This window comes from Momordica charantia (genome assembly GCF_013281855.1).
Source record: "Momordica charantia cultivar OHB3-1 chromosome 10 unlocalized genomic scaffold, Mcharantia_2.0 BLBB01000010.1, whole genome shotgun sequence".
Classification (NCBI taxonomy): domain Eukaryota; kingdom Viridiplantae; phylum Streptophyta; class Magnoliopsida; order Cucurbitales; family Cucurbitaceae; genus Momordica; species Momordica charantia.
In genome coordinates this window covers 16,628,133-16,645,047 of record NW_028275158.1, presented here as the reverse complement: position 1 = coordinate 16,645,047, position 16,915 = coordinate 16,628,133, and the positions used below count along the sequence as shown (strand labels likewise).

At 30.9% G+C, this 16,915-nt stretch overlaps 2 protein-coding genes across 2 annotated transcripts; one reads left to right on the top strand and one right to left on the bottom strand.

Annotated features, from left to right (window-relative positions):
- The first annotated feature begins 3,604 nt into the window (after window positions 1-3,604).
- Window positions 3,605-6,236, top strand: LOC111013789 (protein NOI4). Its single transcript, XM_022288312.2, has 3 exons — window positions 3,605-3,764; window positions 5,139-5,318; window positions 5,853-6,236. The coding sequence occupies exons 1-3, from the start codon at window positions 3,759-3,761 to the stop codon at window positions 5,895-5,897; spliced, it is 231 nt and encodes a 76-aa protein (XP_022144004.1). The 5' UTR covers window positions 3,605-3,758; the 3' UTR covers window positions 5,898-6,236.
- Window positions 6,237-6,493: 257 nt separating this feature from the next.
- Window positions 6,494-8,925, bottom strand: LOC111013807 (transmembrane emp24 domain-containing protein p24beta2-like). Its single transcript, XM_022288326.2, has 4 exons — window positions 8,707-8,925; window positions 7,883-8,078; window positions 7,377-7,484; window positions 6,494-6,642 (listed from the first exon to the last, which is right to left on the bottom strand). Exons 1-4 carry the CDS (start codon window positions 8,923-8,925, stop codon window positions 6,494-6,496), a joined length of 672 nt encoding a protein of 223 aa, XP_022144018.1.
- Between the last annotated feature and the right edge of the window lie 7,990 nt (window positions 8,926-16,915).

Genomic DNA, 16,915 nt, shown 5'->3' with positions numbered 1-16,915 from the left:
CATCCTGGGTCCATAATGATGAGATGAATCATTGAAAATTCACATGGACATCCATTAAAGAACCAAAAGATTCTTCAATCTAATGAATTATCATGTGATGCTTGCTCTCAAGGCAAATTGATCATTAGACCATCACCATTTAAAGTAGGGACTGAATCACCTACATTTTTAAAACGAATTCATGGTGATATATGTGGACCTATTAATCCACCAAGCGGTACTTTCAGATATTTTATGGTATTAATAAATGCATCAAGTAGATGGTCACATGTATGCTTATTATCAAGTCGAAACCTTGCATTTGCAAGACTACTTGCTCAAATAATAAAGTTACGAGCACAATTTCCTGATTATACAATTAAAAGTATTTGTCTTGATAATGCTGGTGAATTTACATCCCAATCATTTAATAATTACTGTATGGCAATTGGGATAAATGTTGAACATCCTGTAGCTTATGTTCATACACAAAATGGTTTAGCAGAATCATTCATAAAACGATTGCAGTTAATTGCTAGACCATTACTTATGAGAGCTAAGCTCCCTACATCTGTATGGGGACATGCTATTTTACATGCAGTGTCGCTCGTACGCATTAGACCAACATCTTATCATAAATATTCCCCGTTACAATTAGCTTATGGCCAAGAGCCAAATATTTCCCATCTGAGAATTTTTGGATGTGCAGTATATGTTCCAATTGATCCACCACAACGTACTAAGATGGGTCCTCAAAGGAGGCTAGGAATATTTGTTGGATTTGATTCCCCATCAATTATTAAATATCTTGAACCCTTGACGGGTGATGTATTTACTGCACGATTTGCTGATTGTCATTTTAATGAGACAAATTTTCCAACATTAGGGGGAGAAATAATGAAGTTGGAAAAAGAAATTACATGGAATGCATCGTTATTGTCTCATTTCGATCCCCGTACAGATCAATGTGAACTTGAAGTTCAGAAAATAATTCATTTGCAAAATATAGCAAATCAATTACCAGATGCATTTATTGATGCCAAGAAAGTGACCAAGTCACATATACCAGCTGCGAATGTTCCATCAAAAATTGACATCCCAATGCAGAAAATTGTCATTAATGAATCTGCAACACGCCATAAGCGTGGTAGACCAATGGGTTCCAAAGATAAAAATCATCGGAAAAGAAAAATAGTCAATAATCAAAATGACACAATTGAGAATGAGAATATTCCAGAAGAAATCCTAAACATGAGTACTCATAAAGATATTGAGGAAAGTCAAGTACCTGAAGATAATAATGAGATTTCAATGAATTACGTTATGACTGGAAAAAGATGGAACCGAACTAATGTAGTTATTGATGATATTTTTGCTTATAATGTTGCTATTGACATTTTATCTGAAAGTGACGATTGTGAACCAAAATCTATGAAAGAATGTCAATAGAGAAAAAATTGGCTTAAATGGAAAGAAGCAATCCAGGCAGAACTTAACTCACTTTCAAAACGTCAAGTTTTTGGACCAGTAGTCCGAACACTGGAAAATGTTAAGCCTGTGGGATACAAATGGGTATTCGTAAGGAAAAGAAATGAAAACAATGAAATCACATGATATAAGGCAAGATTGGTTGCACAAGGTTTTCACAAAGACCCGGTATTGATTATGAGGAGATATATTCTCCTGTGGTGGATGCGATTACACTGAGATATTTAATTGGCATGACTGTGTTTGAAAGTCTTGACATGCATCTTATGGATGTAGTCACTGCATATTTATATGGATCTCTTGATAATGATATTTATATAAAAATTCCTGAAGGATTTAAAGTACCCAATTCTAATGCTCGGGAATTGTATTCCATAAAGTTACAGAGATCATTATATGGATTAAAACAATCAGGACGGATGTGGTACAATCGTCTAAGTGGATATTTGTTGGAAGAAGGATATAAGAATAATCCAATATGTCCTTGTGTTTTTATAAAGAAATCACAGTCGGGATTTGCTATTATAACTGTATATGTTGATGATTTGAATCTAATTGGAACTCCTGAAGAACTTTCAAAGGCAACAGAGTATCTTAAGAAAGAATTCGAGATGAAAGATCTCGGAAAAACAAAATTTTGTCTTGGCCTACAAATTAAGCATTTAGCAGATGGGATATTTGTACATCAGTCAACTTATACAGAAAATTTTGAAAAGATTTTATATGGATAAAGCGCACCCATTAAATATTCCAATGGAAGTTCGCTCACTTGATGTGAAAAAAGATATATTTAGACCTCGAGAAGATAATGAAGAGCTTCTTGGTCCTGAAGTACCATATCTTAGTGCAATTGGTGCGCTTATGTATCTGGCTAATAACACAAGACCAGATATAGCATTTTCAGTTAATTTATTAGCTAGATATAGTGCTTATCCTACAAAAAGACATTGGAATGAGATTAAGCATATATTTCGCTATCTTCGAGGAACGACTGATATGAGTTTGTTTTATTCAAACAAATCAAATTTTGATCTAGTTGGATATGTAGATTCTGGATATTTATCTGATCCACATAAAGCTAGATCTCAAACCGGTTATTTGTTCACATGTGGAGGAACTGCTATATCATGGCGATCAGTAAAACAAACCATAACAGCCACCTCCTCAAATCATGCTGAAATTCTTGCAATTCATGAAGCTAGTCGAGAATGTGTATGGTTAAGATCAATGACTCAACACATTCGTGAAACATGTGGTCTATCATCTAGTAAAAATCTTCCAACGATATTTTACGAAGATAACACAACATGTATAGCTCAAATCAAAGGAGGATATATTAAAGGAGATAGAACAAAACATATTTCACCAAAACTTTTCTATACTCATGATATTGAAAAGAATGGTACTATCACTGTTCAAAAAATTTGTTCGAAAGATAACTTGGCAGATATATTCACAAAGGCATTACCTACAAAACCCTTTGAAACATTGGTGCGCGACATTGGAATACGACGACTCAAAGATCTCAAGTGATGTTTCCATGAGGGGTATTAGATTATATGAAATATGTACTCTTTTTCCTTCACTAAGATTTTTTTCCCACTGGGTTTTTCCCTAGTAAGATTTTAACGAGACATATTTCATATATACAATGGGCATCTAAGGGGGAATATTATGAATTTTTAATTAAATAGATGTCCACTAACCCTTGCTTAGTGTCCAATTTTGAGGTGTCTCAAAATCCATGCTCCATATGTCCTCTATGTGTCTTTTATTCATAAACCTCATATGTTCCATTATCCATGCACCATGTGTTGAAATCATAATGTCCTATGTGTCTTAGACATTATTAGTGTCATGTAAATCACACCACATGCTTATCCATGGTCTATAAATAAGGTCAATGTGGTGCTCAATTAGTGGTGAGAATTTGTGAGAAATTAATGAGAAATTTGGTGGGAAATTAAGTTTGAAAATTGGTGGGAAATGTCATTTTGAATTTTCTTTATTATTTGAATTATTTTGTTTATTTTATTTTCTCGACGTTGCCTCGTTTGGTTCCTCAATTTTACAACATAAATGCGTATTATTATTGTAATTAAAAAGAAAAAGGCGAAATAAAAGGCTCTCGGTTGTGTAATAAAAGGACGATTTGGGGCAACAAATACACAAATCTCTCTTCTTCTCTCGCTCTCTCTTTTGCTCGCTGCTCTGCTGCTGTGGCCATCGCTTTTCTTCCATTCTTCGAGTCTTCGTTCACTGGCAAACAAATCTTCTCCTCTTTCGAATTCATGTCGGTATGTAATTCCTCTTTCTCTTCCCAAATTGATTTCTTATTTTGATTTCTCTTTCATTATATCCCGATTCCGTTTTCTTTGATTCGATTTAACTCGCTGTTCATCTGCAGCTTCCGTTGCTGTTAGCTTTTTCTATAATTGCCCATCAATTTCACTTGCCTGAATTGGGTTTCGCTTTCATTCGTTTGCTGATTTTTCCTTTTTGTTGTTTCGAACACGATCCCCCTTTTTTTTATGATTCACAGTGTTTGGTGTTTTCTTGTCGCCCCGCTTTTCTTGGAGATTTGGTGATGCTCGTCGTTTTTTGTGATTCTTCGTTAAAATCCGAAGGATTTGTTTGTAATTTTTGTGATAATATGCAAATTAACGTCTCGCTCTTGTTTTATTTCTAAGAAATATTTTCTAATTGTTCGCTCTTTAGTATTTTTCTTTTATTGTGACCAAATCGAGATCGTCTGGTGGGTTAACCTCGCACTTGATCGGCCAAATATAGTATTTAGCAGAGTTTTGATTGATTGAAGATATATTTGAATTTTACGTCAGCTGTTAAAAAAAAATCTTTAGTTTCTTCCATCATGTTCTTATCTTTTCTATTTCGCGCTTTGTTCGTCTAATTTGCTGCTATTAATGATATCCTGTTGTTAGTTCATCAATGAAAGAGCAGTTAGCACATCAACATCCATGATCTATATATTTTTGAGGGACGACAATCTTATATGTTTTTCACATTTATTAAAAAACACATCTGGATTCTTAGCCAAATTTCAAAAATAAAACAAGTATAATTTTTTTTTTTTATAATAATTTTTTGAAACTTTTGATTTTAAAAATGTTTTTAAAAGTAGATTACAAAATAAAGAAAGACATCGGTGGAATTAGTGTTTATAAGTTTGCTTTTCAAAAACAAAAAACAAAAACTAAAATAGTTATTAGATGAACTTTTAATATTCATCCTTCAGTGTAGATTGACAGATTTTTATTGGGTTAAATTATAAATTTAGTCTATGAACTTTTAGCTTTAACTTAATCCTTAAACTTCAAAGTTCTCAATTACATCATGAACTTGTGACTATGCTTTTGTTTAGGCCTTGCCATTGTATTATTATCGCAAAACTTATTAAGTATATCTATTAGATTAATATTGAATGAGTTGGTTGTGACGTAGTAAACAGTTGGACAGGCTAATAGGCATACTAATGCCATTAACCGTTAACGGTAGGGGTTAGGTAGATGCATTATCTAAGTATATTTGAACTAAATAGACAATACGTTCGACGTATAAAGACTAGATTTATAACTCAACCTTGCTTTTTTGACCTTTATTTTTTCGACTTCTTTATTTTATATTATTTACTCATGTATGTATTTTAACAGGAGAAGGGTCAGCCACTACCGAAGTTTGGAGAATGGGATGTTAATAATCCTGCTTCAGCAGAGGGCTTCACTGTGATCTTTAACAAAGCAAGAGATGAGAAGAAAACCGGTGGCCAATCAGAATCGTCACCTAAAAACGCTCAGGGGAAACGTGTAGCAGATTCTGGCAAACCTCAGTCTGTAAGTTGTTATGAACACTTTTTTTTGCCCTTTTGCATCCCTGATATATACCTGTTCGTTGTGCTATTTACTGCCTGTCCTCGCACAAATGCTTATTTTCTTCTGGTTGTTTGATCTTGAAAATTATGTATCAAAATGCATTCATGTTTCATTGAATTATGATTTACAAGATAATTTTGGACTTTGGAATGATGATCAAGTCGTATTTGTTCTGCCATTTGCAAATTTCCAAGGTTGTGTCTATTTTAATAAAAGTATTTAAAGTATTTGTGACAGGTTTCTAGACTTTTAAAGTCATCTCTATATAGTGCTTATACTTTAAAAAGTTTCTTAGAATTTTTAAAGTGGAGTGACTAAATAGACACAATCTTAAAAGCTGAAGGACCAAACTAATAATTTAATTTAACTTTGTTTTAATAAACTATCAATGGTAAAAATTGGAAAAAATAGACCGATCTATTGGCGCCATTTCTTTACTAGCTGTTAGTGTAACTCCTTCACCTCATGTGGATGATTTTTTTTCTGCTGTTCCAGAAGAAATGGTTCTGCTGCATTCAGAGCCCACCTACGCAATCTTGATGGTATTACCCGTCTGTAGATAACCGTATTGATCAGTGATCTGCAATCTGTGATCATCTCTGCTGGTTTTTGATAGAGAAGATGAGATTTTTAATGCTGTGATCAGCCAGCCTGCTACTATTTGCTTCATAAATCCGGGGAAAGAAAGGTGAAAGAATTTGACATGCTTCGTTTGTAGTGGTGGTGTGGTGAATTGTTAGTAGGTGCTGAGCTATGCTATCTCAGTTGTTTTTGCTTCTTTTTTGTTTTTTTTCTTCTTAAAGCCTTTTGCTGGTAATATCATCTGTTATTGAATCTCTATTATTGCTTGTGAAATGGTTTCTCTCTCTTTTTCCTCTCTGGTTGATGCCTCAGTTTGAAGTTCTGCATTGCCAAATTAGACCATTTGTTCAACAGATGAATCTGTTTATGATTGAACTAAAAAATACAACACAGAAATGAGAGGTGCAGAAAGTAATTATCCAACCATAATTTTGTGGGGATGAATAGTTTGATTTGTAAAATGAATATGATGAGTAATTTTAGTCTCGAAAAACACGAGAACCGATGAAAAACGCTTCAACCGTTTTCAACACTTGAATATGGGATGGACATTACTATATGGTGTAGGAGTTCGAATGCAGGACCCCGACCCTCTTCTCAAATAGGCGGCATAAGAGGCAAACTTGAAGACCGCTCGCACCAATGAGCGCTGCTGATTCGAGAAGCGCCTTCAGAATTGCCCACCTGCTCATTGCTTCATTCACTGCCTCAAGTATTTCACCAAGTTATTCAAAACTCGTTCTAACAGATATTATCAATCAAGACAAAGAGGGACAAAATCAGCTGCATAAAGCAAAAGAGGTAAGTTCGAGTTTAAGAAGCCTACGATTGGCTGTTATTGGACACCAACTACTTTTTATTGGTCAGAGAGGTTTCTTTTTTTTAAGAAAATATGTTGATAGCGATTGTATTTAAATAGATACTAGTTGACAAATGGATGCTTACGTTCAACAATTTTATTTTAGATTAGGAATAGGCGTAATTAGACTTGTGTTTCTCTTGTTATTTGGAGCCGTATTTATTTCTTTGAGTTCATATTGAATCAAGAAATCGGTTTGATAGTTTATGTCTCTAGCATGACCACCGGATGAAATGGATAAATGATGGAATATTCTTATGATGGGTGCTATAATGGTTCAATAAAAAAGGTTTAGGTTTGTATAGTTTGTATGTGAATTAATACATAGAAATTCATAGTGAAACACGAGTTTCTCTTTAAATTTTTATCAAATGGGTTTATAAAGCTTATGTGATTAACAAACCCGTAGCCATGATTTTTCGAACCTAACATATTAAGCATAAACTCAGTTTCCTAACTCGACGTTACACAATACACTAGTCTAAGTTGTCAAACTCAACACTTGTCATGTCAGATTTGAAATAAGAATACAAAAATACATTTAGAAAAAGAGGTCAAAAGTTGTTTTATGTCGATACCTTTGACTTGTCGCTCTGTCTGTGCCTCCAACCATTGTTGCTCAAACTCAACAATGTCTAGTGCTTCTCTTAACTTCTCTATTTGGTCCATCAAAGGGCTTAAGTGCTCTGAAAATATTATTTATGGAAGCGTGAGAAATCCATATATATTTAGATAAACGATACTTCAAACTTATAACTTTTTTATTTCATCAAGTTTAGGTGAAATCATTATTTGTCCAAAACTCAAATTAGAAAACTTCACGTAAACTAATAAGATAATCACAATACGTTCAATCAACAATAACTTCTTGAAATCAAATCATTAAGAAATACCAAAGTGCAACTACAAAAATACCTAATAACCTCAACCACAAAATCATACAAAAACAGGTAATTAAAACCACTCGACATAGTCTAGAGAATCAACGCCCGTAAAAAGAATTTCAACAAGTTGATAGCGAGTTAGAAAGGTTGAAAATAAAATTAAAAAATAAAAAAAGTTTAGGGGTTTTAAAAATGAATACCATTTTGAACATGTTGATCATGATCATAGGGTTCAAAATAACGAGTGATGTGAATATCAAAGTCAATGGTCTCATGGTGAGGAGATTTGTTGGTGAAGCAGAAGCGATATGGGCCTTTAAAATGAGCAACAAACTTAAACTTCTCACTTGTCTTCCCTTTATGTTCTTCTATCCCCTCCCCTTTGGGTCCCTTCACCTGTCAATTTTTGCAAATACAAAACAACAATAACATAAATCGTCACGATTTTAATGAATTTTAATTTACGAAATCTCGAGTATGGCCGAAGTCTGTCTGGGGTAGGAGCTCCCTCGAGCGCCCTATATTACTAACAATAAGAAAGAGGCTCAAAAGCAGCAAAAACCAAGTTATAAAAATTTAGGGTCTTTGTAACTGGCCTGTGAGACTTTGATATCATTCTTCGTACGAAAGCAAACGCATATGCCAAGAATAAACCAAATTCATATTCCACACATGAGCTCGATTGACTTCTTGATCTCGAGTTATATCAATCTAACCTATAAAATCCAAGTCAAAACATCTTAAAAGCTTGAAACTTCTATAATTCTACAAACGAATATGCAGTAAAAATCTAAGTTTGTGAATCCTCTATTTGGTTTTCGAGATTCTACCCTAATGAGTTGGTATGATTTCAAGGTTAACAAACCCTAATCTGAGATAAGGGGGCATAAACACAGCACAATTTCTTAATTAACTCAAATAACACTAACCCACACGTCAAACAATCATGAATATCAACAAAATATGAATCTTTAACGAATACGAGATCGAGATCAAGAACAAGAGATAGATGTGGGTTACCGACCGAAAGATCGACACCATTGTGAGCGTGACGCCAAGAAGCATGAACACTAACAACAACAAAGGATAGATGGATGGTATCTCTAGTGAATTCAACATTGTGAGAGAAGCACTCTTCTTTGTCAATCACAAACCTAAACCCAAACACAGCCTCTGCTGAGACTGAAACCAACAAACCCACCATTGCAATTCTAAGCCAACCTTTTGACTTTCCAATTCTCATCTCCACTTTTCAATTTCACAAACAAAATTAGTTTGATTTTCCCGAGAAACAAACAGAATCCAAACAATAGGGTTTTCCTTTTGTTCTCTACAAACCATATTCATGAACTCATAAAGTTGAATTTTAATAAATTTTGGGTGTAACGATATAGAAAATAATTAATACGAATTTTTTCCCCAAATATATATAGATTAGATGGGATTTTTTTATTATTTTTTTCTTTTAATCTTTTCCTAACTAATCTTTTGTTGAAAAAATTTAATTATTGGATTTTTAATTTAAACACGATGGTTATCTTCGAAATCAGCAAAAAAATTTTAAATTTGAATGAATATAACTGTAACCTTATAATATGAATGGAGGGATCACAATTTTTCGAAATAATCTCAAATCGGAGGTGTAAATTAGATTTTTCTTCTTTTTTTCTTTTGCATTTTTTCGAATACAACCAAATATATGTGAAGTAGGTATTCGAATTTCCTAACTTTCAGTGGAAGAAAGTATAAATAAATCAAAGCATATCATTTATAAGGGCTATTAGTAAAGTGTAAATGATTGTGGTTAAATTGTTAATAATTGACATACATCTCCAACAACAAGTTGTGAGTTCGGTCTCTCCACATGTTTTACTAAAACAAAAAATAAAAAAATGACAACAGTGGTGATTTAAAGTCCTCAATTTTAGATGACCTCATATTTCTCCTATAATATTATTATCAAATAATATACAACCCCTGAAAAAAAAACCTTCAATTAAATAATCTTTTTTAAAAATTCATAATCAATTAGCCCCATAAAATTTTTTTAATTTTAATGGACTAATCTTTTAAATTTGTTTATTTTTACTTTGAGAGATCTTTCATATTTTACCTCCTTTTATTTTAATTTTTTACGATTAAACATTTTAAATTATGCTAAAAACTATATTATAAATATTGGGCAGGTAACACCCTCTCTCTCTCCCTACTTTTCATAACTTCAAAGTTTCAAGTTTTTTTGTTTCATAAATTAGCAATTAGGCAAGGGTTGTCGAAGTCCTTCAAAATAATTACTATTTTACTAAATTTAACTTGTAGAAGTAGCAAGACCAGGTCAAATCCTAAGGAACCAATGAAATTACTTTCTCAAAGTTAAAAAATGGGGGGTTTTGTAATTAAATTTTTAAATTTAAAAAGATAAACTAAAAGAAAAATGAAAGTCAATCCTACCAAACTTCCAATCCAAAGGTGTGATTTTCATCCAATTGTAATCTTGATCATAGGCTTTACACAAAATTGGTATCTTGATTCAAGAACTTAGTCTACCTAGAACAGTCGTGGTAAGTTTTAATTCTCCTAATTTAATTAATTTAGACCAAGCATCAAAATTAAATCTTGTAAGCCAACCCCTTGCTACTTATTTAAATCATTTATGACAATTACGGATCACAAACTCATGGATAGCAGTAGAACAATTAATATGAATTAAGGCGTCAATTTTATTAATTTAAACTGTTCATAAATAATAAGAACAAGAAACAATGTTTCAAAAAAAAAAAAAAGAACAAGAAACAAAGAATACTTGAAAAAGAAGAAATCTCTATCTAACTTGAGCCTCCCAAGCTTACAATCGGACTTGAATCACCCTTGAGTTGGAAGAATTAAAGCCTAGCCACTCATGATAGAGGGAGAGAACTGAATTTTGGAGAAGAGAGCTTTTCGTTGAAACTTGGATGATGAGTCTCCCAATAAGGCTTCTTTATTTATAGAGATTAACGTTATCCTCTTTTAAAGAGGAATTATCTCTAATAAGGAATTCCTAACTAATTGGGAAATATCCTTTTTAAAAGAAAATAAAATAAAAGAGTTACTAATCAATTGAGGATTATGTTTCCTACTTTGATTATATTCTTTATTTACAAAATATTCTAAAAATTCATAATTCTCAAATTGAAGCTTCCCGCCATAATAATTGTGTCTGTATTTATCCGTTACTCTTCCCAATTTGGTGAAGTCCGCATTATCCTCTAAAATTGCGTTTTAAAATTATTATTCTTGAATATCTTCAATCTACCACAATTTAAAATTGACATAAAATATTTTTAACGACTATTTATAAACGTCAAGAAAATGTAACAATTACTATTTTTAACTGTCATGAAAATATTTATAGTGATAGTTTTAACGGTCAATATTAACAGTTTTAACTGTCATGAAAATCTTTATATTAACAATATTTAATTGACATGAATACCTTTATATTGATAATTTCAACTATCACGAAAATCTGATATATGACAATTATTTAATTGTGACAGTTTTTTTTTTGTAACAATTTGTGTTCAATAAAGGTTTTTAATGTTAAGAAAAGTTTATATATGTCAATTTCATGATGGTCACATTCAAAGAAATTCTCTATATCTGTAAATTATAAAATGTAACAAAGTTGCATATCATAGGATCAAAGTTTTCATATACATATACAAAATAAGTATGATCAAATTTGTATATTATGATATTTTATAGAAATACTATACTACAACTACAATAAGAGAATGAAACATATGTTTCAGACTAACCTAACGAATTATATTCACATTACATCAACCTCATACATGTCGAAACTATGCCGAAATTCTTCCCTATACATTCTCCTTTCTCAAAATGTTGCTCCCACAAGCTATTTCTTCAAAAAAAATAAAACGAACAATTAAGAAATAATATTAACTCTCATATTTGCTTTCTAACTCCAACATGCATTATATTAGTGAAATAGGTAGTCACACAACTTATGTTAAGCAGAAAAATATGTAGTTTGTTGCGTGGTTTGCCAAGTAAACCAACAATAACTTGAGAACAAGTTAACCAAATAAACAAAGTGTAAATTCTCTTAAAAGCCAAGTGTAAATTTGGATATACCAAATAAGCCAACAATAACTTGAGAACAAATTTTTGGATATCATAGACACAAATTTTTGGTTCAATCCATAAAGGATCTACATCTATTTTAGGTTATCCACTATGTAATCAGTTTTAACAATTACAAAATATAAACAGATGATAAGCAAACCTTATTTCTATAATTAACACACTTTCATAGCCTTTATTTAGTGCCTCAGCAAAGAGCTAACAATCACAATAAGCACCTAAGATCTTTTTCTTTCCCTCAAATCACTCACACAGAACCCTTCTTTCACAAAAACAAAGAAGCAATCTACTGATTTATGAACTTCACAGATGTTGAACAATAACAAGGAAAAACAATCTACTTATTCAAATCTTAATTGACTACCTTTGCTACAGGATAGTCACAGATTATCCAACTAGATTTTAAACTATATGCATGACACAAATATAAAAACTAAGTCTTAATTGTTTATCTTTGCTAAGGATAGCCAGACAATTGTCCAATTAGACTTTAAACTATATGCATGATACAAATATAAACATTAAGTCTTAATTGGCTATCTTTGTTGTAGGATAGCCACACAATTATCCAACTAAACATTAAACCACACAATTATCCAACTAGATTTTATACTATATGTATGACACATATAAAAATGAAGTCTTGATTGGCTATCTTTGCTGCAAGATAGCCACATAATTATCCAACTAAACTTTAAACCACATAATTATCCAACTAGACTTTATACTATATGTATATGTATGACACATATAAAAACTAAGTCTTAATTGGCTATCTTTGCTACAGGACAGCCACACAATTATCCAACTAGATTTTAAACTATATGCATGACACAAATATAAACACTAAGTCTTAATTGGCTATCTTTGCTGTAGGATAACCACACAATTATCAAACTAAACTTTAAACCACACAATTGTCCAACTAGACTCCATACTATATGCATGACAAATCAAAATGTTCACCAAATTTTCTCGTCTTCTTCAAATTAGCAAAAATTACACATGAAACTACAAAACCATTATAAGAGAAGAATATGGATGAACAACTCAATAAAAATGCAGAGATTAAAGATGAGAAAAAGACACGGGAATTTTAAAGTGGTTCAGCATATATACCCTACATCCAGTGCCGCAGTCATGATAGATGATTCTCATTATCAAAGATTCATCGGAGAATACACCATCAAAGGTTCACCAGAGAATTCAAAATCAATAAGCAATTAGAAAAAAAAAAAAAGATAAATGTATTCGGTTCTACAAGTTGTTATTTACAACAAAATGCTAACTAATTTCTTTTCTGTTAAAGAGATCGGAAAATATAAATAAATGGATAAAATCCAAAAGAAAATCATAACTTAGGAACATATCTTAGGAATAGAAACTCAAAAGCAGACTAAAAGGTTTAGAAACTTTCCTTACACTTAAATAATGAGACTTGAAGCAAAGAACTAATAATATCTGATTACAATCCTACAAAGTATATATAGATAAAAGATATTGAGATAATTTCAACTATACCTCTCAAAATGAAAGTTGAATCCTAAGCTGCAAGCTCAACAATCAGGAAAAATATAATCAAACCTAAAAAAGTGTTCATAATGTTATCAATTTTGAATGAATAACTTCGAAACACCAATAATCAATTCCCATTTCTTTAATTTGCAACTCCCCAAAGAAATAAAGACAAAATTCCTAGCTCAATAAATTATTCAAAAAATTGCTCGTCCAAATGCACCGGCACTAGAAGCATCCCGAGCCAACTGCATTCAAAATAATGAATTGTTTACATTTTACACAACCTCTGAAATTCACACAACGAATAGAAATGTAATTAGAACGAAAGAAGAGCTAAAATCATTTGTGCTCTAATAATGAAAACGGGAAATGAGAACTGACATTCCCAATCTATAGGGAAATAACTACTGTGACTTAATTTTCAGGGAGAGAAATATTATTGTATATCTCCTTCTTTTCACTCAAAATTCCAATTCTTTATTACTTATAAATTTTTAAGCTTTAATGAAATCTCTTTTAATCTAATAAAAAATTTATGGATTTTGATTTTTAAATGTATAAATAAAATAGAAAAGAAAAAAAATTAAATTTTCAAAATCAAGAAATTGAATTTACACAAATGAACAAAAACAAAATTACAACTAAATAATCTAATTCAAAGCTCTACAACACATTTAATATTCAAATAAAGACATATTTTCCAAAATCTAGAAATTTAATTTATAAATAAAAAAACCAAAAGTAAAACTAAATAACTTCATTCAAGCTCCTAATCAAGAAATATAAAAATTCGAATGTACAGAAAGAATTTGAAGATATAAATTAAAAGTTTAAGTAGCTTAACTTAAAAACATGGACGGACATAGGAGACTGATTAAAACTCAATAAACCATTAAAAAAAATCTCATGATAATAATGCAACACAGTCAAAACTCAAGAAATCTATAAATATCAAACTAAATAAGTTATTCCTGAGGCATCTGCATTTTGTGTGTTTGGTAATTGAACAAAGTCCAAGAAAAACAATATATACGAGCTGGTCAGTTCATGTAGTCTTTGGTACTAAAATCAATGGCCAACCCAAACTTATGAAGAATTTTGATTTTTAAATGTATAGATAAAATTGAGAAAGAATCAAATTAAATTTTCAAAATTTTGAGCATTAATAATTAAATAAAGATTTTTCTCAAAATTAAAATATTTAATTGGCATAATTTAAAATTAACAAAATTTAAACTAAATAACTTAATTCAAATCTCTTAATCTGGACAAGGCAAAATTCGAATTCACCAAATAAAAATTAAAATGGTTGGAATTTGTATAATTTCATTGTCATATTTGAATTTTTAAGTAATAAATTTAGATTAAAATCATAAATAAATAAATTTTTTTATATTTTATTTTCATTTTCAGCCAACATCCAAACAATTAGTGTAATTAAATTCATTTCAAATTATTCTTGTTCCAAATGAGATAATGAATTTTCAATCATTATCTGATTTTAGATCACGAAATTTAAAATAATTTCTTGCCAAATTGAGGGTAAGAGAAAATATTGAATTCTTGAAAAAAAAAAAAAAGTTGTGACAATTTTTTTAAGCATAATTCGAAAGGGTTAAACAAAGTTGTGATGGGAAAAAAATGTACTTAATTTCTAGAAAAAACGAGGGCATGACTATCTATCGTGTTTTTTAATTACAATGAAATCCAAAAAAGAGTTTAACTGTCATTCAATCAAAAACATTTTTTACATTTTCGTGACAGTTTTTAACTTGTCACAAAATATACAAAATCTGAAAATTAGCATTTTTTCCTGCCAAAATTGCGCGTCCACCATTTCGTGACAAGTTTTAACTGTCATTGAATAAAAAAAAGTTTCAATTTTCATGATAGTTTTTAACTGTCATAAAATTAAAAAAAAAATCCAAAAATTAACGTTTTTTCCTGCTAAAAACGCGCCCCCACAATTTGTGACAGCTTTTATTTTCTCCCAAACTTTTATAGTGTTTATAACTGTCATAGAAGCCAAGTTTTCTACTAGTGAATAGTACAATTTCTTTTTCTTTTTTCAAAAAAGAACAAATCTCCGATTACAATAACCAAAATAATATGTTTAACTTTTAAAAACGTTAAAAAGACATGTGTTGCCACATGCCAACTAATTAAGATAGAAAATATATGATACGAGTGATCAATTTGCACTTTCAACTGATAATTTTTCTTTTCTATTATGACCACCATCGAAGAATGGAGAGCTCGTTATTTTTTAAAAAAACATTTTATTTTTACATTTCTAAGGAGCTAAATATTTTCTAATTTAGTTGGGTTTGATAGTAGATTTTTTTTTCTTTTCTAAAAAAGAGATATTTAATTTAAAGAAGGGTAAACTATATTTTTGGTTATTGAAATTTTGATTTAATTTCTATTTGGTCACTGTATTTAAAAAACCATTACGGTGGGTCCCTAATATTTATATTTAGTTTCACTTTGGTCCTTGAAGTTTCTAAAGTGCCATGTTCAGTTCCTAAAATTTGAATTTAGTTTTTAATCGGTCCTGAAGTTTGAATTTTATTTCTAATTGGTCTCTGAGTTAAGTTGACTATTAGTAAACCTAGCGAGATTTTTCATTCTCCTTTGCCTAAGTAATAAAGTCTAGTCAACCTATGCTAATTGTGACATATCATTGCATTCGATTAACTAATGGTCGACTCAACTCAATGACCAATTAAAAACCAAATTCAAATCTTAGGGATCAATTCAAACCCAATTTCAAATTTCAGAGACCAATTAAAAACTCGGACCAAATAATGTCATTTTTTAACGTAAGGACCAAAGAGAAACTAAATTTAAATCTAGTTTTTTAAATTCAGGGACCATAATAAAAACCAAGTCCAAATGTTAGGGATAAAAATGCATTTTACCCTTTAAACAACCTAGTTTCTTACCATGTGTGTTGCACATTTATGTCTCTAATATGATATAATTTATAATTTTATTAATAGTTAAAAGTTAATTCATCTTATTTTCATCCATCAAATTGTAAATATTTTATATTAGCATAATCTTATTTTGTTATTAAAAAATCACAATTATATTTTGGATTTTTTTAAATAATTATTTTTTAAAAACAAATGACACAACTAGTGTAGGTTTTAAAGTAATTACAAAAATAGAGTAGATAAATCGTAGGGATAGGCTGTGATTTGCCTAAAGCTGCAGGCGATGGCTGCAATTTCATCATAACTCGCAGCCATTGCCTGCAACTAATGCCGAAATCGCAGGCGATGGCCCACGTCTCTACTGATGGGCCCTTTGTTCCTTTTTTATTATTTCTTTTAGGGCAAAATACATTTTTGGTCCCTAAGGTTTGAGGTAGGTGTCTACCTGGTCCCTGAAGTTTCAAAATGAACACTTTTGGTCGCTGAGATTTGAGGTAGGTGTCTAATTGGTCCCTGAAGTTTCAAGATGAACACTTTTGGTCCTTGAGGTTTAAAGTAGGTGTCAACTTGGTCCCTAAAGTTTTAAAATAAACACTTTTGGTCCCTGAAGTTTGAGAAATAGTTCTA